General features: G+C 34.9%; 1 protein-coding gene across 5 annotated transcripts in view; it reads right to left on the bottom strand.

Moving 5' to 3' along the window:
- RAP1GDS1 (Rap1 GTPase-GDP dissociation stimulator 1) overlaps positions 1 to 23,659 on the bottom strand; it is a 179,035-nt gene that overhangs the window by 95,101 nt on the left and 60,275 nt on the right. For 3 of the 5 annotated variants that reach the window (XM_030313403.2, XM_030313402.2, XM_030313401.1), the window contains exons 3-4: positions 18,337 to 18,459; positions 7,505 to 7,630 (exon numbers count right to left, since the gene is read on the bottom strand). In XM_030313403.2, the coding sequence (XP_030169263.1) occupies positions 7,505 to 7,630; positions 18,337 to 18,459 (249 nt within the window). Of the gene's footprint in view, positions 1 to 7,504; positions 7,631 to 18,274; positions 18,460 to 23,659 lie in introns of those variants that run through there. The other 2 variants (XM_030313405.1, XM_030313404.1) reach the window with 2 other exon arrangements.

Raw genomic sequence — 23,659 nt, forward strand, 5'->3', positions numbered from 1 at the left:
TACGGGGGAAGGGAAAGATAAAGGGTGGAAGGGAGTGGGGAGGTGTGGGGGGAGAATGGATGACGGGGACTGAGAAGGGCACTTGTTGGGATGTTTTATGTAAGTGATGAATCACCGAAATCTACTCCTGAAGCCAAGAGCACACCGTATACACTGTATGCTAGCTAACTTGACAAAAAATAGAGTAAAATAATAAATAAAATAAAATAAAATAAAATAAAATAAAATAAAATAAAATAAATTCCCTAAATCTTATTTTGGGACTAGCAATTTTTTGTTGATTTTTTCCTGAAAGTCAAATTTGAAAATTTGAAGGGAGAAAAAAATAGAGGCAACTGTATCCTCCATTTTAATTGTGCAAACCCAGTAAACCAAAACAAACAAAACCTTAAAAACCCCAACAGTTATTGCTGTAGATCATACTTTAAAATTTTATATGCATGTGTATACATGCATAAGTGTGTATATATATATTTATAATTTCCTCCACACTACAAGTAGAGTTGAAAGAAACAAGGTCATTTCACATACAAGAGAGAACATGTATGCCTCTCAGATATAAGGAGCTTTTTAAACTTTTAATTTCGAAATAATTAGATGCTCAAGGAAACTGAAAAAAAAAAAAAAAAAAAAGCAGTACAGAAAGGTCCCATGTACCCTCCATCCAGCTCACTCGAAGGGTCACATTTACACAACTTTAATACAATATACCCCAACCAGGAAACTGCCGCTGGTAAAACCCACAGACCTTGTTCAGATTTCATCAGGTTTCATAGGCACTTGTGTATGTGTATGGACATGTATAGTTCCAAGCAATTTTATCACATATATAGATTCATACAGCCACCCTCAATATGTGGTATTTTTAAATATTCACTTGCATGCAAATCAGATTTTTATCAAATTGATAACAGGCTTAAAAATAAAAGATAAACTTTTTTTTTTGGTCTCAGAAAACAGAAATGTGGATACATTATACAACATAGAAATTGAGCATGTACAATGAGTACAAACAAAGTAGAACTGTATTTTGGCTGAAAATAAACTAGAAAATACATTCAAGTCAAAATGTCAAATTTTTAAGTTGTATGCTTTCAGTTCACTAAAAAACAATATATCTGGGCTATGATGTCCAAGTAAAACAAAGTATTCAGTATTATTTCTTGGATTCTGTTGAAGATTTGGTATAAGAAACAATCATATGGAGACTATCTGGGCAATTTTTATACAGCCATTATTGAAGATGCTGTCTCCAATGACAGCCAATATCCTCTGCATATTTAAGAGGGATGTGTACAGATTCATCTAGGGAGCTGATATCCCAGTGATAAATCTCTTCTAGCATTTGTCTCAACAGTTTTTTTTTTTTTTTTTTGACCAAAGAACTAGACTATTTCTCCTTAGCATAAAATAAAAATTACTTAGCATAACAACTTTTTTTTTCACCCTGGCTGCCAAGCTCAAATTAAATTAGTGCTTATTATGGTAAGTATATTATCCCTGATTCTTAAATGATTTATCTTTGCCTCTCTTTAAATGGCTTCTGGTCCTTGTATCTTTATTTTAGATATCTTATGTATATTAGTATATGTATTACATTATGTCACAGCACACTTTTAGAAATAATAATGTATGGACTGAATGTTTGTGTCCCTCCAAAATTCACATCCCTGATGTGATGGTAGTAGGAAATAATTAGGTTATAGAGGTAGAACTCTCATAATGGGATTTGTGCCTTTATAACAGACAGGAGAGCTTGCTTACTCTCTTGCTTCTCTCTCTGCCATGTACGCATACAGTTTGCTATGGGCAAAAACTACTGGCTTCTTGATCTTGGATTCCTCAGCTTCCAGAACTGTGAGAAACAAATGTTTGTTGGTTAAGCCACCCAGTCTATGATATTTTGTTATAGTGGCCCAAACTAAGACAAAGGATCATGCATATATGCTACATATTTCCTTTGCACAGCAGCTCAAAATTTATATTATACATCTAAATATAAACCTAACTTAATTCACACAAGTCCACTTTACCAATGAGGATATTAAAATTCAGGAAGATTAAATGACAACTTAGTAAATGGCAGAATTGGAAATCTTAACATCTGCAATATTTGCCTTCCAGGGGCATAGTAAAATCTCACTTATTTATAATTACTTTTATTTTAAAATGAACTATATTTTATATAAGCAATGCACTATTTGCTTAATTTCTAAAAATGGCTCCAATTACAACTCCTATCATATATTTCTTTTTATTCTGACCAAAACCCACATAAATTTAGTGTGTACTTTTAACTGTCAACAAGTTGTGTTCCTTTGTGCATTTTATTTTCTCTATCATATTAGAGACAGACATCTTTAATGGCGTGAAAATTTTCAGTTTATAATCGTGTTACAAAACAACATTTTTTTCCAATATATTCAGCATATCTGTGTAATAAAGTATTTTCATGTGATAATAGCCATAATTACTATCTCTAAAAATTGCAGTTGCATGTAGTTTTTTATTCTCCTATACATAATACACTTTGGTGATAAACCCATTCTTATACAACAGATTAACTGATAAAAGAATCTGGTTTTTACTTATTGGATAATAATTCTATTTTATTCTAAAACTGACTACTGACACAAAGCAGGGTAAATATATGAACCTGCAAAACTCTCTAATACATGATTAAATACTTAACCTAATTTATACCACTGAAATAAGCATTTATTTTAAATGCCAGACATAAATTTGCAAATACACTTTGCTTACTTAGGCAATTTCAAAGCGTGTCTGTACTATAACACATACTTATCTAACCAACTTACATTACAAAATACTATAGAATTAATGCAAATTATATTTTAGCATTTGCAATCAGAATGATGAATTCTTTTTTTTACATAAAAATAGTGTAGCAAAGTTATAATCATTAATATTATAAATAGGTCCAGGCATATATTTGGTATCCTTTCCATTTATACTTGAAGTCAATGAAATAAACAATATTTATTTCACTTCATAAATACTGGCTATGGCAAGCCTGATCATCATCTCATTTTGAATATTTATTTATTCTTCAGTGAGCACAAATCCAATTTTCTTCATATCATGTAAGATGGCATATTATATGTTTCTTAAGTGTGTACCTTTCCAATAATAGTATCAATTATATAATAATCATTAATTTTCTATAAAGATGCACATTTAATTTTAATATGTATTAACTTGAATTGTACATTATTCTTTCTCTGGTATATAGAAAGGCACAAATATTTGTCTAATCATTTTCTTCCAGCTTCTACTAAATAACCTTGGACAAATACATCTAATATCAATTATTTCCTGACCTCAAGCAGTAACATCTTCAAACAGAGAAAACTCAGTCTCCAATCACCAATTTATCCTTACAAATTATAAATACAGTGTGGAAATTTAAAAAGCAGCTCTTCACTACCATAAGGCTATTTAACTATATCAACAATTTAAAATGTGTACAGCTATATAAACAAAACTAGTCATTGAAAGAAGGGAATACTACAGAGATAGACAAATGAGAAAAAAAAGAACTCATTCTTTTTAATATCTCCTTTGAGAGAAATGTAAATGAAATAGGCTGAAGGCATGCAATTCTGAAATGTAATGCTACTTCTCTTTATTTAAAATCACATTACCCAACATATCCCATCACAATTTTGCTAATTCCTTTCTAAATTGAAATACAAATTTTCCCTAATCTTTTTTTTTATTTTTTTTAATGTTTATTTATTTTTGAGACAGAGAGAGACAGAGCATGAACGGGGGAGGGTCAGAGAGAGGGAGACACAGAATCTGAAACAGGCTCCAGGCTCTGAGCTGTCAGCACAGAGCCCGACGTGGGGCTTGGACTCATGGACTGCGAGATCATGACCCGAGCCGAAGTCGGCCGCTTAACCGACTGAGCCACCCAGGCGCCCCCCTAATCTTTGATTTAAAGCATCTCAAATGTCTCATAAAAAGGGTTTTTTGGCAAAGTTCAAGGCAAGACAGCTTTAAAATGTTGCTTATATCAGAAGTCTGTTTGGATACTTGGAAAGAAAAATCCATAACTGAAGTATCTTTGGAGGCTCTTTGGAAGATCAGAAAAAAGACCAGGCATCTTAAATGAAAAATGTTCTTATCCAGTGATTCTTTCATCTCTATATGCAAGAGAAAGACTGGTATTCAAAAAGTTGATCAGCAAGAAAGCCTCACTCCGTCCTATTTAGCAGTTCTGTCAGCCTGCTACCTATGTTATGTAAGAGTTTCCTTCCATTCGGAAGAGTTCCTAAAATGTCAAAGCCAGTAAAACTGAAATCTGACCTACTTTTTTCAAAAGATTTCCATGGATTTTATGGCAAGTGTAATTCCTTTTACAGTTGGAGTTCTCCTCCTTTCAAATAAACTATGTTAACTGAAATATCCTAGCAACTGCATTACCTTTTAAGGGTTAAAATAAAAATCCATAAAATATACACAAATTTTCTCAAATTTTTATCTCTTATAGTGAATTCCTTCTGGTGCTTTTTGCATATATTGGCTTTATTATCTGTTGTAAGCCTAGTAACATTCTGAATGAACCTGCATTAAAATATTATCCACTTAGGAGTGCCTGGGTGGCTCAGTCATCTCATGTTTTGTGGGTTTGAGCCCCATGTCAGGCTCTGTGCTGACAGCTCACAGCCTGAATCAGAGCCTGGAACCTGCTTCAGATTCTGTGTCTCCCTCTCTCTCTCTGCCCCTCTCCCACTTGAGCTCCCACTCTGTCTCTCTCAAAAATAAACATTAAAAAATTTTTTTAATAAAAAAATTAGCCACTTGGAGTGCATTTATAAAATGTAAGTAAACTGCTTAGTCTGACAGGTAAGTTTGATAAAACACCAATGTGAATTTTAAAACATGTATTGATTTATAAGAAAAAGATTCCCTGTATTTATAAAGCTGTCATGTGTAGTTTTCTATTTTCTTTTTAAGAATGAAGCATTATATTCTTTTTTTTTTTTTTTAATTTATTTTTGAGAAAGACAGTGTGAGCAGGGGAGGGGCAAAGAGAAAGGGAGACACAAAATCCAAAGCAGGCTCCAGGCTCTGAGTGGTCAGCACAGAGCCTGACGTGGGGATCAAACCCATGAGCCATGAGATCGTGACCTGAGCTGAGGACAGATGCTTAGACGACTGAGCCACCCAGGTACCTCAATAATGAAGCATTACATTCTTGAGAGGGAAGAAGGTTAATTAATTAAAAGAGAAGTTACTACTTTTTAAAAAAGAAATCTAATTCCTGGGTTCTTTCAAACTCCTAATTGTCAAAATATATAATGAGAAATGCATTTCAAATAAATTCACAAATCAAGCACACAGCATCATATTTACAGACTAAAATATCATTTTCGTAATTCAAATAAAAGTGCTGTACTTTTCTTACAATTATTCTGACAAAATCACTGAGATGTTCACAGAGATTTAATTTCAAATAAAAGGATAAGAAAGCATACAGGCTTATAGAAATTATATGCATAAAATAGCATGGCACAATGAATACATTTTATCAGACAATTTACAGTAATAAATCACTCTTTATATTTATACATTTTTAAGACTATTAACTTCACTTTCCTTAAACAAGGTTTACAAGTATAAAAAACAGCCTATATTTGCTATGCTTAATTTTCCATTTAACTATAATTTACATTGAATTAAATGAAAATGAAGTGGTTATAAATATTTATAAGTAAATGAAACAAAAAAAATTAACTTCATAGCCTAAAGCACACCCACAGACTTTATACCTCATAAGAACAGAGCAAATGGACTTTACTTTCATCAGAATGATAATCTTATTAACTACACATTTACTACCCTAACTTCATGGTTCTTTAGAGTACACAGGAAATAAAATTACTGTGTGCCCATAAAAATAATAGCAGTATGAGATAAGAGATCACTATGAGTGTTTCTTCTATTGTGCCAAAACTAAGGGAAACTCCAGGACAAAAGTACTTAAAATAGAGAATTCCTATATTTAAATAATGCATAATTTAAGAATAACTAAACAGAGCAAGGGTTAAAGAATACTTGTGGCAGCCCTAAATTCTAGTAATATAACACAGAAGGATAAGAATAAACATAGTAATGATCAATGGTCACCAAATACATGCCATCAATCTTTGACTATTACTCTGTAGAGATCTTTTTAACTTTTATTCTTAACATTAATGATATAAAATATATCTAAATGGTTCTCTCAATACTCAAAGCTAATACTGTAAACTATGATGTTTAATAAAAATCCTAAATATAAAAAGGCAAAGTTACAAACATAAAGCACTAGAATTTTATAAATAAAGCTAATACCCTAGGATAAAAGACACTGGAAGGAAGGAACAGATAGATAAATTTATAATCAGTATTGGGGACTGGAAATTGTAAGTTAAAATTCATATTAAGACATCCACATCCTCACACATAATATATTATGTTCCAGAAAAAGTAAGGAAAGGAGAATAAGTTAGGCTAGCCTTACCACCAATGCTACAAAGAAATTAAAACTGAAAGTTACAGTTTCAGTCTTTTTTCTACTTTCTTTTATCATAAATAAATGTTTATGACCTTATTTTCTATCTGGCTTACATGTCCAAGTCACTTTGTGAGGCATCGCCTATGATGAAAGGGTTATGTCTTTTGTGCATGAAATCACTGGGGAAAATAAACAGTAAAAGTTATCTTAGTTATATAAATAGAACTAAATTCCTAGGAGACTTTAAAGGTAAATGTTAAAATATGTGTTTCTGGCTCAGAAAATATAAATCTAAGGAAAATCCAGGATAAGGCAAATTTAACTGAATACTCAAGATTTTTCTGTATTCTGTTTACATATTTGTGGAGAGGAGAAGTAGAAAATGTAAAATTTTTGCAATATATCCAAACCCAAGTTCTTGCTTTGTCTTTACCTGGCACAGTAGCGTATTACAGAAAGCGGTGAGGATGATAATGACATTATGACAAATAGGAATGGAGTCAATGCAGATGCAGTAGGCCAGTCTAGCTTTTGAGAAGACAATGGTTTTTATTAATGGTTTTATTGAATTACAAGTAATTAAAAATTTATTTGGACAGACTTAAATACTTTAAAAAACTGTGTTCATAAGCATTCTCATTCAGAGATATAACTGCAATAAAACCTAACTGAAAAGACAATATACATTTGTTCTAAAACGCTTCAAAAACCCCAATTTCTCAGAAATTGACTTACTTTCCTCTGAAAGTATTATTTGTGATAGCAGAGAAAAAGAATTCACTTCCTTAACTTCTTAGTTAAGAATCCTATGGCTCAAATTTCCACTGGTTCTGCTAAGCAAGCAGAGCTAAATCATCTGGCTCATGTTAGTGTCTTAGCCTAGAAAAGACAGTGCTAACACTAAAAGTGGAATCAGTCTGAAAACCATAATTCTTAAACAAAAGTTTTTAAGTGTATCATTGATATTTCAACACTTACGGCTATCGTAACATATGTTTCCTAGAGCCCTGCCCGTTTGAAGTAGCACTTCCTGGTCTTTGCTATTTAGCAGCTGCACCAGTGGTGAAATCAATCCAGCATCCACACATGGAATACGCATAAATTCTGAAAATAAGAGACATATGTAATTAAAAATTTAAAAATTCACAATTTACATAAATCACGTCCCTTAATAAATACCTACGATTAAAATGTTTAAGATGGCTTACCATTTGAAGAGTACATTGTGTTCAAAAGCACCATTATAACCCTACTAAATACTTCATAGAATAAGTACACAAAATGAGTGGGCTCTTATTTTTATTGACAGTCTCTGCCACAACCAAAAAGACTTTTAATTAACTTTCATTATACCTAATTGATCACTATCTTCTTATAATTACAAATGTGCTTGGGAAGCAATGTGTGATGATGGAAACATTGGCAATGCTCCTTCCATGAACCCGATAATTAACGTACTACAGTTATAAACTAAGTTATCAAATTGTGCGAATTTTCACTATATGGTCTCTAAAAAAGACAAAATATGATTTTTTTCAAAGGTTCAAGTGTCTCATTAAAAATAATAGTTCCTTTTCAATTGCTAAGATCTAGTGGAATCATCTATTCCTTATCTTCATTCCTACTCTTTATTTGTATGGATCATTAATATCTGCTGTTATGCACACACATTCATAGGTCTTAAGTACCAAATGCTAAGTTTTCTTATGCTTCCAACTCATTTTTCATTAGCTCTATAGTAAACCATTCTCAAATTTATTGTCTCCCAATAACAGCATCACAGTCATGATGATTAGACATAAGTTTTACGGTGTCTCATGATAGACTACTACATAATTAAAGGATAATAATGACATCTAATTAATAAAAGTTCTCCAAATAGTATTTAGAACCATTATTTTGGACATCATGATTTGCTGTAAGGATGTACTGGTCAATGAAGTTAGTCAACATACATCTAATTCCTCTACCTATAACCCATCCTACTACATAAATAAATCACTATCTTTTCAGTATTACTTTCAAGGGGGCCCACTCCTTAGCTTGCTCCACAAACACCATCATAAGCAACCCTCCTTCTCTTTCTCTTCATTTTCAAATTCCTAGAGCACATCATATAGGGCTGTTATGTGAGCTGTTACCTCTGACACAACTTTTCCTGCTAAGATAGCTATGAGTCACAGAGGTATTCCTCTCTACTTAAACAAAGTATTGCATTTCTATTATATCTCTTACTTACTACTGTATTATTGAAAGCTCTCTGTAATTTAAACTTCCAAGATTAAGAATATTTGTTACTTCTAAAGCTAACTTTTAAGTTTACTGTTAATTTTTTTTTTTTAACTCCCTAACAGGAGTTTTCCCTATTGGGAAAACAAATCATGCTATATGTACTTCCAAGAATTCAATGACCATCTTCTATGGAAGATGACACATCAGTCTACTTGTCTACCTCTTAAGTTAATGGTCACACTTCAGGATCTTTATATATTTCAAATCTTAAAATAGCACGTCACCAACTCAAATTAATCAAATTAAATACACATATTCATTATCTCTTCTACCTTTTCCTATAACTAGTTTCCAACAGTGAGATCATTTTAATAACTACTAAAATAAGAAATTTAGGAACAGTCTGATTTGCACTCATGTCATAAATGGAATCTGTTGTTAGATTGTACTGGTTTGTTTGTTGCTATGCTTCACACAATGGCAACATTTATGAGCTACTATTTTTGCTTTGATACCCTAATTGTCTATATGATACCAACATATCTTTCAAAATTCTGATGGTAGAATCAACAGCTTCAGTTATTCTTGAAATGATAGAGAATAAGTAATTACAGGAAAATTGCAGATTCAAATAAAACTAAAGCTGTTCTGAACATTTTTTTTTTTAAATAGAAAAGCATATAAAGAACACCTTAAACACTCACCATGTTATAGGTCAATTAGGTTTCAATTTTTTTTAAAAGCACATTAAAGGGGCGCCTGGGTGGCTCAGTCGGTTGGGTGTCCGACTTTGGCTCAGGTCACGATCTCACAGTTTGTGAGTTCGAGCCCCGCGTCAGGCTCTGTGCTGACACCTTGGAGCCTGGAGCCTGCTTCAGATTCTGTGTCTCCTTCTCTCTCTGCCCCTCCCCAACTTGTGCTCTGTCTCTCTATGTCTCTCAAAAAATAAATAAATGTAAAAAAAAATTTTTTTAAAGCACATTAAAAATAAAATAAAACTAGTACATTCCTTAGCTTTCAATATAAAGGCAATACTGGGGCGCCTGGGTGGCGCAGTCGGTTAAACGTCCGACTTCAGCCAGGTCGCGATCTCGCAGTCCGGGAGTTCGAGCCCCGCGTCAGGCTCTGGGCTGATGGCTCGGAGCCTGGAGCCTGTTTCCGATTCTGTGTCTCCCTCTCTCTCTGCCCCTCCCCCGTTCATGCTCTGTCTCTCTCTGTCCCAAACATAAATAAACGTTGAAAAAAAAAAAAATTAAAAAAAAAAAAATAAAGGCAATACTGCCAGTCCCTGAAAAGAGTAAATTCCCTTCTAAAACCTGCTTTTCAGCCAATTTGTTTTTTAACTGAGGAGTGCAGCCCTCCTTAGCTAGTTTTAAAGACATGAAGTTACATACTTTAGAAGGATATGTGTAAAAATACCAGGAATCAATAAGGAATATGTTTAAGATCTTATATAATTAATATATATAATTATGTTATATATAATATATAATATAGTAGTATAATACATAATATAGTGTTATATATGAAATATAGTATATAATAGTTATATATAGTTATATATAATATGCATATATATGCACATTATATATATTATATATATAATATTATATATATATATAATGTAGTTGCATACTTTAGATGGATATATGTAAAAATACCAGGAATTAATAAGGAATATGTGTAAGGTATTATATAATTAATATATATGTTATTATATAATATATAATATAGTATTATAATATATAATATAGTGTTATATATGAAATATAGTATATAATAGTTATATATATTGCATTATATAATGTAGTTACATACTTTAGATGGATATATGTAAAAATATACCAGGACTTAATAAGGAATGTGTTTAAAATATTATATATATAACATAATTAAGATATTATATATGTAACATAATTATGTTATGTATAATATTATATATATAATTGAACGAATGGCTGTGACAGTCATCCCTGTTCAAAGGGGTTCCCACTAGACACATCCCTAGTTCACACTGCTTGTGCCTGTTACCTGATCATAGCTGGTTGGACTCTGACTCCAGTCCAGACTATATACAAGCTGGCCTATCAGATATTCTAGTTCAAAAAATCTTCTAAATGGGGCACCTGGGTGGCTCAGGTGGTATAGCACCCGACTCTTAATCTCAGGGTCGTGATTTCAAGTCCCATATTGGACATGGAGCCCACTTAAGAAAAAAACATCTACTAAACAGGATAATAGTGATGAATTAAAAGAAAAAAAAAAAAGAAGAAGAAAAATCAGATCCTCTCTTGACAATTTTTACTCCAGGGGAGTGAGGGAAGGACTATCAGGGGAAAGCTGAAACTAAGATACATTCAGAATGACAGTGAGTGGAAAAACCAAAGTCTGTGGAAGCCATTATGTAATAAAAGGCAGAAACCATTGGGGTGCCTGGGTGGCTCAGTCAGTGAAGTGTCTGACTTCAGCTCAGGTCATGATCTCAGGATCTGTGGGTTCAAGTCCCACATCTGGGTCTTTGCTGACAGCTCAGAGCCTGGAGCCACTTCAGATTCTGCGTCTCCCTCTCTCTCTGCTCCTCCCTTGGTTGCTCGCTCTCTCTCTCTCTCTCTCTCTCTCTCTCTCACTCTCTCTCTCGAAAATTATAAACATTTAAAAAATTTAAAAAAAAAAGAAACCATTAAGTATTTGTACGCATATATGTGTGTCTATGCAAGATAAAATTCATTTTGCTTTTTGCATAATGTGTGGACTTCAATGCAGAAATTCAATATAGAGCTTTAAGGAATAGGCATTGTTCTATCTCAATACCAACCCAAATTTATTAACATAAAGTTGATTTCTTTTTTTTTTATATATATATGAAATTTATTGACAAATTGGTTTCCATACAACACCCAGTGCTCATCCCAAAAGGTGCCCTCCTCAATACCCATCACCCACCCTCCCCTCCCTCCCACCCCCCATCAACCCTCAGTTTGTTTTCAGTTTTTAAGAGTCTCTTATGCTTTGGCTCTCTCCCACTCTAACCTCTTTTTTTTTTTTTTCCTTCCCCTCCCCCATGGGTTCCTGTTAAGTTTCTCAGGATCCACATAAGAGTGAAACCATGTGGTATCTGTCTTTCTCTGTATGGCTTATTTCACTTAGCATTACACTCTCCAGTTCCATCCACGTTGCTACAAAGGGCCATATTTCATTTTTTCTCATTGCCACATAGTACTCCATTGTGTATATATACCACCATTTCTTTATCCATTCATCAGTTGATGGACATTTAGGCTCTTTCCATAATTTGGCTATTGTTGAGAGTGCTGCTATGAACATTGGGGTACAAGTGCCCCTATGCATCAGTACTCCTGTATCCCTTGGATAAATTCCTAGCAGTGCTATTGCTGGGTCATAGGGTAGGTCTATTTTTAATTTTCTGAGGAACCTCCACACTGCTTTCCAGAGCGGCTGCACCAATTTGCATTCCCACCAACAGTGCAAGAGGGTTCCCGTTTCTCCACATCCTCTCCAGCATCTATAGTCTCCTGATGTGTTCATTTTGGCCACTCTGACTGGCGTGAGGTGATACCTGAGTGTGGTTTTGATTTGTATTTCCCTGATAAGGAGCGACGCTGAACATCTTTTCATGTGTCTGTTGGCCATCTGGATGTCTTCTTTAGAGAAGTGTCTATTCATGTTTTCTGCCCATTTCTTCACTGGGTTATTTGTTTTTCGGGTGTGGAGTTTGGTGAGCTCTTTATAGATTTTGGATACTAGCCCTTTGTCCGATATGTCATTTGCAAATATCTTTTCCCATTCCGTTGGTTGCCTTTTAGTTTTGTTGGTTGTTTCCTTTGCTGTGCAGAAGCTTTTTATCTTCATAAGGTCCCAGTAATTCACTTTTGCTTTTAATTCCCTTGCCTTTGGGGATGTGTCGAGTAAGAGATTGCTACGGCTGAGGTCAGAGAGGTCTTTTCCTGCTTTCTCCTCTAAGGTTTTGATGGTTTCCTGTCTCACATTTAGGTCCTTTATCCATTTTGAGTTTATTTTTGTAAATGGTGTGAGAAAGTGTAAAGTTGATTTCTTAAGAGTAGTTTTTTCCTTTGTAGCAAAACACTCAAATGTTTGATAGAATATCTCTATTTCTTTCTAAATCCAGTCTTCCTTTCTTTTTTGCTTTTACTTTCCCAAACCTACTTGAATTACATATCATTTAGCATCATCACAAAGTACAGTACTGTGATAAAACTATAAAATAAAAAATTTCTTTTTATAAAACCTGCTTTTTACATATCTATTTATCAAATATTAAAAGCCACTTTCAGCTGCCAGACAGAACCAAATCTATTTTATTAAAACTAAACTCTTTAAGCCAAATAAAAACAGAGTGCTAGAGTCTGCCTTAATGTTTGTTACACTAAACAATAAGTATATTCAGTTTGAATTTTCTCTAAAAACCTCATAGCAATTATTAACTCTTAGCTTTTTACAGTTTTCTTCAGAAGGACAAGGAAAACTATGAGGAATAAATATATAAAAAGCTGTGACTTTTATATGCAGGTTGTTGTCACATTTTTCATTTATACTTTGTATTGCCTTTTGTTAAAAAATTGCTACTAATTCTTACAAAATGACAGAGGTTAAACTTCCAAAACTACAATATCAAGAATACTTAAAGCTACCTGACAACCTGGTGCGTTATTTTTGGTGGTGGGTATTAATTTTATCCAACAACTTTTCTAGAGCATACATATATTTAATACTAAAATAGACATATACTTGTTATAGAGGGCAAAATTAAAACAAATTTACAAGAGAAAACACGAGACTTCCATGTTTCTGGCAGTGCCCTCTCTAGTCCATCCTAGGCGTACACTTTTATTCTTTTGTGGTTGGGAGCATTCAAGTGGAAAAGTTTGATAATGACTTTTATAATCTGATAAAGTAGAGATGGGGGAAAAAGCATACTGTTGATCCAAACTACTGATTCCTTATTACGTTAGACTGCGATTTAGTTCTCAAGCTATAGAGGTATGAGAATCACTGGGGGACTTGTTAAACCAAATGGCTGGATCCTAGAGTCCCTGTTTCAATAGGTCTGAAGGAGAGGATCAAAGAATCTGCATCCTAATAAGTTCCTGGTGATTCTGATGCTGATGGTCCAAGACAGGGAAGGAGTGTTTTAGAGGACTAAAGGAACAGAAGCCAAGTGGTTGACCTTTTGTCTGTTTTTTTATACCCTTTAACTTCAGTTATCAGCTTAATCTTTCAGGTCTTACACTGCTATCCCTGCATTAAGATCACTAGTACCTCTTCCACTGCTATCATAATATCTCATTTACTGAAGAGAAGTAAAGAAGAATAAAACAAGGTGAAGCATAAATTCCAAAGACTATCACATATATTTTTAAAAATTTTTTATTTCAAAGAGAGAGCACATACATGTGGGGGAGAGGTGCAGAGGGAGAGAGAAAATCCTAAGCAGGCTCCATGGTCAGCACAGAGCCCAATGTGAAGCTTAATCCCATGACCCTGGGATCATAACCTGAGCTGAAATCAAGAGTTGGATGTTTAACCGACCGAGCTACCAAGGTGCCCCACATAAGTGTCTGAATCTCAGCTTTACTACCTACTAGCTGTGTAAAGATAGGCAAGATATTTAGCCCGTTATCTCATGTGCAAAGTCCTATCTCATATGGCGTTGTTATTAGAATTTGAAATAATGTACATAACTCCTGGCACAATGTAGGCATATTAATGGCACCTAGTCTTAGGAAATTATTATTATATCTTGACAATACAATTCTGAAAAGGAGGAAACATTCATAGACACCTCCTATCTTGCTTATTTTTTTTTTTGCCTCAAATCACTCTTAAGTGTATCGCATAGGGGAATATTTTATTTAAAGGTATCAAAATCCTTTACTGTAATTTATGATCATGGCTATGCTCCCACATTAAACTTGCACATGAAACTTCTTGCTAATCCTCTCGAATTTCAACATTAGTATGCTAATTTTTGGGAGATTTTGTATGCACAAATTTAAACATAATTATATTTTAAGGTTAATCTGAATCTATGAAGTATATGCTAATATTTCTCCTCTGTAGTTACATAAAATGCACAGCAGAGTGGAGATGAAAAAATCACCTTCCAATCTCTTTTTAACTCTGGTTCACAAAATCTTGTTTTCACCACCAAGTTTCTAAAAAGAAGAAATATAAGCCCAATTAATGTACTCTGTGGGTCATGTTGCATTTCTGAAGATATTATTTATTTTTAAAAAAGATTCTAATTTACTTTCTCAGCCAGTCACTTACAAAAACAATGTGGTGATTAAGCAAAAAATAACTATTTAAATGTATCCCACTTATTTTAACCAGTAGAGGTAAGTGATATGCCCTTAACAAGCCTCTGATTAAAAGTATAAATGCTACAAATTCTATTATGTCTTTAGAACATAGCTGTCATCTACTAAAGTATTACTAGAAGCAACCTATAGCAGCAGAGTTATCATGAAACTGTGACAAAATATTATAATGACTGATATTAAGTAAGATCACAGAGGAATGGCAATCCACAAAAATTTACTATCCAAAATTTCTGAATCTATGCTAAAATTAGTATGGAAACTCATTCTTAAGAGAAAAGGCTTTTGTGGATGGAGCTGGAGTGTATTATGCTAAGTGAAGTAAGCCAGAAAAAGGTAAGTACCATGTGATTTCACACATAAGTGAAATTTAAGAAACAGAAGAGATGAACACATAAAGGGGCAGGGGGAGGGAACGAGAGCGGGAAACAAACCAAGAGACTCTTAAAGATAGAAAACAAACTGAGGGTTGATGGAGGAAGGTGGGTGTGGGATGGGCTAGATGGGTTATGGGTATTAAGGAGGGGACTTGTTATGATGAGCACTGGATGTTGTAAGTGATGAATCACTGAATTCTACTCTGGAAACCAATATGCACTATACGTCAACTAACTAGAATTTAAATAAAGATTTGAGAAGAAAAAAAGAGAAAAGACTTTGAGAAAATAACTGATTTCTGGAAATCTATACTGTAATTCTCATTAAGTTAAAAAATAAACCATGTGATCTTAAGAATCAAGCTGTACTGGGGTGGCTAGGTGGCTCAGCTGATCAAGCATCTGACTTCAGCTCAGGTCATGATCTCACAGCTCGTGAGTTCGAGCCCCATGTCAGGGTCTGTGCTGAAAGCTCAGACCCTGGAGCCTGCTTCAGATTCTGTGTCTCCATCTCTCTCTGTCCCTCCCCCTCTCACACTGTCTCAAAAATAAACATAAAAAAATTTTTTTTCAGTTAAAAAAGAAATCAAGCTGTATTCCATCTAAGAAGATTCACATAGTGGTTGGTCTAGGTTAACAAACAACATCTGGAAGGGTTCCATTCTCAAACTAGATCTGCTTCTGGAGTTCTTTGATGCCCCAAGGCAATCTATTCAGAGCACTTCAAACCTGTTTGAAGTACACTAAATACTCCCAAACCACTAGGAATCTGAACATTTATGACTAGCTCAACCACAAAGCACAGCATAGTGATTATATATGTACAGTAGCTGAGACATGACATAAAACAATAGGTGGCCAGTTTTCAGCTAACGGCCAAAAAATGATTTACCAATACAGAACCTCATTGGAATTTGAAAGACATTTTGAGAACTCCTAAACAAATGAAAAAATTTCATGGCAATTTTTTTGGTAACACACATGAACAAGTTCACTGGGCCCCAAACAACACATACCAGTACTTTACATGCCACCTGCTCTACTGATTATGTAAATGAAGCCAGAATTTTTAAAACTTCTTAAAAGTATAATATATGCAAATTACTAAAATAAAAGGCCTAAAAATAATATCAAATTTTGAAAATCCAGGCACACTAAAGACATGACATTAACTAAAGCCCTTATACTTAAAAACAGCTTTAAGAAGTCAGTGTTCTGGGGTGTCTGGGTGGCTCAGTCAGTTAAGCGTTTGACTTTGGCTCAGGTCATGATCTCATGGTTCGTGGGTTCAAGCCCTGCGTCAAGCTCTGTGCTGACTTCTAGGAGCCTGGAGCCTGCTTCGGATTCTGTGTCTCCCCCTCTCTCTGCCCCTCCCCTGCTTGCACTCTGTCTCCCTCGTTCTCTCTCAGAAGTAAATAAACATTAAAAAAATACATATTTATTTCTTTATTTATTTTTAATTTTTTTTAATGTTTATTTATTTTTGAGACAGAGAGAGACAGAGCATGAATGGGGGTGGGTCAGAGAGAGGGGGAGACACAGAATCTGAAACAGGCTCCAGGCTCTGAGCTGTCAGCACAGAGCCCGACGCGGGGCTCGAACTGATGGACAGTGAGATCGTGACCTGAGCCGGAGTTGGACGCTTAACTGACTGAGCCTCCCAGGGGCCTCTAAAAAAAAAAAATTTAAAAAGAAGTCATGTTTTTCTCAAACTGAATTAAAATCACGTGCAAATATTTCTGCTAAAATACAATTCTTCCAAAGAATCTCTCACTGGACATAAACCACATCTAATAGGATGGATTAGATATCATATAATCTAAGTCTTGCTGTCATTGTTGTTTTTTCATAGTATTCTTATGTGGAAACTTAAGAAATAGATGTGTCCTGGGGTGCCTGAGTGGCTCAATTGGTTGAGTGACCAGCTTCTGTTCAAGTCATGATCTCATGGTTCATGAGTTCCAGCCCTGCACTGGGCTCCCTGTTGTCAGCACAGAGCCCACTTCAGATCCTCTGTTCCCCTTTCTCTCATCCCCTTCCCTGCCTGCACTATAAAAAATAAACAAATACTAAAAAAGAAAGAAAGAAAGATGTCCTACATAGGTGAGTGCAGAAAACAGAACATACATTCCAACTGCACTGTTGCAGTTAAGAGCCAAGTGCCAATACTGGTAGGATAGGCTTAGACTATTTAATAAAAAAAAAAAAAAAAAGAAGGAAGTTTATCTGGGTATAATACACACTAACATATAATACACTGAAAAAGGTAAGCTCTCCTGTGACAATTAAGATCAATGACTCAGGGGTGCCTGGGTGGCTCAGTCGGTTAAGCATCCGACTTCGGCTCAGGTCATGATCTCACAGTCCATGAGTTCGAGTCCTGCGTCCGGCTCTGTGCTGACAGCTCGGAGCCTAGAGCCTGCTTCAGATTCTGTGTCTCCCTCTCTCTGACCCTCCCCTGTTCATGCTCTGTCTCTGTCTCAAAAATAAATAAACATTAAAAAAAAAAAAAAAAAAAAAAGATGAATGACTCAGTGGCAAGCTCAAGAATCCTATTACCAAAGTAATAAATGATACAGGTACTGCAGGGACTAGCAGTACTTCCCTTTAATTCTACCCTGAAGGAACAGAATAGTAAATGGGAAATGTATGAATAGAATGACTATAACTATAGTCATTTTAAACAATTATATGGGAAAAAAAAGTCAAAGAAAAGAGAAATAGAAAGAAATGGACAATGTCTAATCTACAAAATTAAAACATAAATTAATAAAACATACTGACAAGTGAGGTGTAAAACTGAAGATGTTCCCAGCAGAAAAGTTCTTGAGGAAAACCTCACCATTTTTGGCTACTTCTGCTATGATGTTAGCTACTTTGGCTGTGCAGGAAGACTGTGGAATCAAAAGACTTGCAAACAGCTGAAGTATTCCACTTCCTTGGATTTTTTCACTTGTTTCCATATCTGAAAGAGATACAAAGAGCTTTAAGGAAAATCTTCAACACTAATACTGACATTATCTACAATGAAGTCTTCCAAGAATTTTCACCGTCCATAATAGAAATTATTTCAGTATATGTTCAAGTGTATATATATTTATACAAAAGAAATATACTTATAATTTTCAGTTCAAAAAGCTGCCTTTATTTTAAGTTTTTGTTTGCACAAAATACTTTATAATACAATGTTTTGTCTACCTAAAGTCATATTATAAAGGAATCCTTTCTGAATATACACCACTGGCATACCAAATCTGCTTTTCAATGTTAGCTCCAACCTGGTCTATTTGGACTAGCAAGGCCTTTTTTTCTACTTCCCTTCTGAATTCTTAACAGCATATCTTTATCTATATAATTTCTATGGTTTCCTACAATGCTATAGCAATTTTTTAATAACAATTAAATGAGCTAATCATTCACCTTATGTCATTTTGTATGGAATCCTATAGAGGAGACCATATAGTTCCAATACTATGTTTTTCATATAACTCATTCAAATAACTGCTCATGAAGAAGAGAATGAGCAGCAATAAGGCCATGGTATTCAGAACTCTATTTGTTGATATAGAAATTCAAGAGTTCCCTTTCTCCCTTCTCTTCTTTGTTAAAATACAAATAGCCTTTCTATGAAACCGCGCTACTTCACTTTTTCTTAACATGTCACTGAAAGCATGACCTATTAAAAGACAGTAAGAACCTGGAATGAAGGAACTAAAGAAAAACTCAAGGAAACAAAACTTAAAGTCATTATTTGGTTCTGATCAAGGAAGAGGAATGGCATGTGTTTAAAGACAGAGAATTAAAAAGCTCTTTAAAACATTCAATTTAAATTTAGTCCTCTGTATCCTTTATATCCTTAAAAAAAAAAAGGTAGACTTCTCATTATCTTTAGCCAGACTACTATTGACATTGTAACTACACTCCTTTTAAATGTTTGTACAAATAAGAGAGAACTCTAAAGATTTCTTGTTAAGTAAATGGCAGCTGATATGATCAGTAGGAAATAGGAAAATCATTTCTTCAAGTTTATTTATTTTGAGAGAGTCTGTATGCACATGCTCACAAGTAAGCAAGGGGCAGAGAGGAAGAGAGAGAGAGAGAGAGAGGGAGGGAGGGAGAGGGAAAGAGAATCCCAAGCAGGTTCTGTGCCATCACCACACAGCCCGATGTGGGGCTCAATCTCAAGAACCATAAGATCGTGACCTGAGCCTAAAGCAAGAGCTGGACACTTAACTGAGCCACCCAAACGCCCCAGAAAATCATTTTTAATAGAATAATTTGAGAGTCTACCAAAAAATAATGTATTTCTTTATGGTAAGTGCTGACTGTTTAGTATAGTGTTTTTCAAATTGTGGATCCCAATGCCCATTAGGAACTCTGGCTTGGTGAACAAGAACCAGTATTTTCTTAAAAAGAGAAACAAAAGGGGAGCCTGGTTGGCTCAGTAGGTTAAGCATCCGACCAGCTAAGGTCATTATCTCATGGTTTGTGGGTTTGAGCCCTGCATCAGGTTCTGTGCTGACAGCTTGGAGCCTAAAGCTTGCTTTAGATTCTGTGTCTCCCTCTCTCTCTGCCCTTTCCCAGCTCGTTCTCTCTCTCTCTCTCTCTCTCTCTCTCTCTCTCTCTCTCTCTCAAAGATAAATACTTGGGGCACCTGGGTGGCTCAGTCAGTTGAGCGTCCAACTTTGGCTCAGGTCATGATCTCCCAGTTTGTGGGTTCGAGCCTCACATCAGGCTCTGTGCTGACTGCTTGCTCAGAGCCTGGAGCCTGCCTCAGATTCTGTCTCCTTCTTTCTCTTCCCCTCCCCCACTCACGCTTTGTCTCACTCTGTTTCTCAAAAACAAATGTAAAAAAAAAATTTTTTTAAACCATACTTTAAAAAAAGAAACAAAAATAATATCTGCAACAACAACAAAAGAACAGAAAAAAATTTTGCCCATAGTAAGGTAAAAAAGTGAAACTTTGGTTTGAACCATGCGTATGCAGACACACGTGTAATTGTACGTGTATGCCTGCTCTCTGCAAAATGTATTTCTAATTATAGGTTCTGGTCAAAAAAGTTAAAAACCACTATTCCGTGCACTCTTTGGCTACAGCGGATTCTGAGCTAAAGAACCTTAACATTCTCTTAACATCATCAGGAGAACTGTGAAATGGTTGAAGAAAAGGAGAACTGTATGGAAAATTGTACTTCCACGGATTTATTATCTTAAAAAAAGTTATGCGCAATTGGTTACGTGTGTGTGTATTCACCTATGATATCAGTACTACAGATCAAGTAACCAAGGTTATTCAATGTTGAAACTCCACCCATGCATTTCCTGTTGCTACCATAAACCCAGTACATTTTCACACATCTGATACTATTTTAGCTTCTTATATTTTATATACTACAATAAAAAGGATATTGTGGGGATACCTTAAAACAACCTCAGTTCTTAAGTGAAGAAACAGAGCCCTGAAAGATGAAGTAAAACTTGTCTAAAGCCACTAATCATAAAGCATAAACAGCAACTTCAGATGCTGACACTAACAAATCAACATGTGTCTTATCTGGCATCCACTGGAATGTTTTTCTTAAAGAACACTTACTTGAGCATGAATAGAGGAAACCTGTTCTTTTGTGTGCAGTTTCTTACTAAGTTTCTTATAATTCAGATTATTACAAACATAAACTACCCATGATGGGACTTAAACACAGAAGCTGCCCTTTGAGCAAGAATATTTATAAAATACAATGTGATGTTTTGCTTTTATTTTGTTTCTTGGACTAAAAAATAAGTTTTTAAGGTACTACCTGAAAATTGGACACCAAATTTCCACTAATTGATTTTTTTCCCCAAGAAGCCAAAAAGAACTGAACTCAATTTGCCATATTAAAATCCTCCCTTTTCTGACCATTGTTACCAGAAGATGTACATCCCCAGAATGCTGGGACACGCTGCCCCAGGGGTCTTGTCCCACCATCTGCTGGTGCTGGGATGACAGCAAGAGTCTGGCATAAGGCGTGAATCACAATTAGATGTGACGCTGAGGCATTTGTGTGTGTGGAGGCGAGCAGTTAAGTGCAAATCACTCATACGTGTCTCATTTTAACCTTAACTGAAAGAATGGCTTAACATCAGAGCTGAACTATCAGGGGCAAAAATGAAAACAAAACAATACAAAACTCTTACACTCTGATGAGACTTGCCACAGATTACAATCCAAGGAATTGGGAAAATAGTTTGCACTAAAACGAATGAGGATTTGGGAATAGTATTTTTTTAATGCTATTGTCAGAGAAATAAAAGGGAAAATGTAATCTGGTTTTTTTCACATAAATCTGATTTACAGTTTAGAAAAATCTTACAGGAATTCTATTAACCTGCTAGCATAGGATTTCTATGTAAGTTTCAATTTTAAATTAAACAGCTGGGAATTATCTTCTTTCCTTAGGCATAAAAACATAAAGAACCAAATACTGCTTACCACTAAAATGCCACTGTAGAGTAAATAATTACAAAGCTTGAGCCTCATTTCATATATACTTTCTGCACTGGCCATCTACTGTATCTCAAAATGTATATTTATCTGTGAACGAAAAGATGTTCTCAGATATCTGTGAGTACTCTTGAAATAATTTTAAAAGAACATTAAGAAATAGTCAGCAGTTAGTGTTTGCAATCCAAATGATTGGCTACCTGTAAAGAAATCATGCACTGTGATCGTGAGTCTTAAAAAAAAAAAAAAGAAAGGTAGACTTTTCATTATCTTTAGCCAGACTACTACTGACATTTTAACTACACTCCTGGTAAATGTTTGTGGGAATCAATTCAACATCTTCCCCCCACCTCCCGCCCCCTTCACATTTAGGTGTGGTCATAAAAATGCTTGACTATGCCTACAAATTATGGGCAGCTGGCAGTCCTTGAAGTTTGAAGGACCCATATATGAAGGACAATTGCTACTTTAAGTAATATCTGGGGGGAGCTACTGCAAGAATCACATCCATCACAGTAGCCTTTGCAGTTATGCAAGCACTCATTCTGTTCCTGCAGTCCTATGTCCACACTCCACATGACCTCCTGATGGCAAGGAGGCAACTTAGTTATGAAACTGCCAGTGATAGAAAGAACAAGAAAAGCAAGCAACTGGATTAGAGAAACTTGAAAGAAGAATAAATCAAGGAGCCAGGCTACATTGCCAATAACACACAATGCCTTAGAGGAGAAGTTAAAGAACTACCTGTAGAACTTCTCAAGGCCAATAACCTGGTAGAAGAGTAGGTGGAATGAGAAGGAACTCATAATTCCTTCTACAAAGTCCAAAATTCCCAACAAAGCTACAAAGTAAATATGTTAAAGTAACTGGGTTTGCAGTTAAACACCAAGAGGGGGTGTTCAGGTATGTTACTGAGATAAGCTGAATTTATGGTGTTATGTCAGCAGATAGACTACATGAGAATAAATTAACGGCATGCATCTGATAACCAATTTATAGTAAACTCCAAGTTAGAAAAACAAAAATAATGACTGTTATTAGTATGACTCTATAGGATTAAAAATGTACCTAGATTAGATTAAAAGTATTGATTTAGAGTAATTAAAAAAATGTGTGAAATTTTACTTAGAATTATGGGAAGAATAAAGAACTGGTATCTTTATATTACATGTCCAAGGGACCTTTATGACTATGAAGGAAAGATTCAGATTTGGGATTGACTGCAAGGACCAAGAATAGGACTCATGACCCAAAGGGCCAGGGAACTCAAAGTTCCCTGAGGAACTATGTATTTCTCAAGGGGTAGATTTTTAGAATAAGGTGTAACAAGAGACCTGGCCCTGTGCCTAGGCCATCTGACCCAAATGCAAGGCATCATTGATTATTACCACATAGACAAGTCCCAAATCTTCTCTTCTTTTATCCAACTGAAAACAAAGCATTTGCACTTGGATATGCCATAAATACCTCAAATTTAACATTTCCAAAATTAAATTTACCCTTTTCCCATTAGATTCATACTAGTCTCTATCTCAGTGAATGGCAGGAAACCCATCTAAGCCAGAAGCTCTTGAATGATTATAAATTTGTCTCTTTTACTAAATGCCTTCCTATCACCTACGTTTAATCAAAAACACAGGCTCTACAGATTCCATCTCACCAGCATCTTTTGCATCTATCC

This window comes from Lynx canadensis, chromosome B1 (genome assembly GCF_007474595.2).
Source record: "Lynx canadensis isolate LIC74 chromosome B1, mLynCan4.pri.v2, whole genome shotgun sequence".
NCBI lineage: Eukaryota > Metazoa > Chordata > Mammalia > Carnivora > Felidae > Lynx > Lynx canadensis.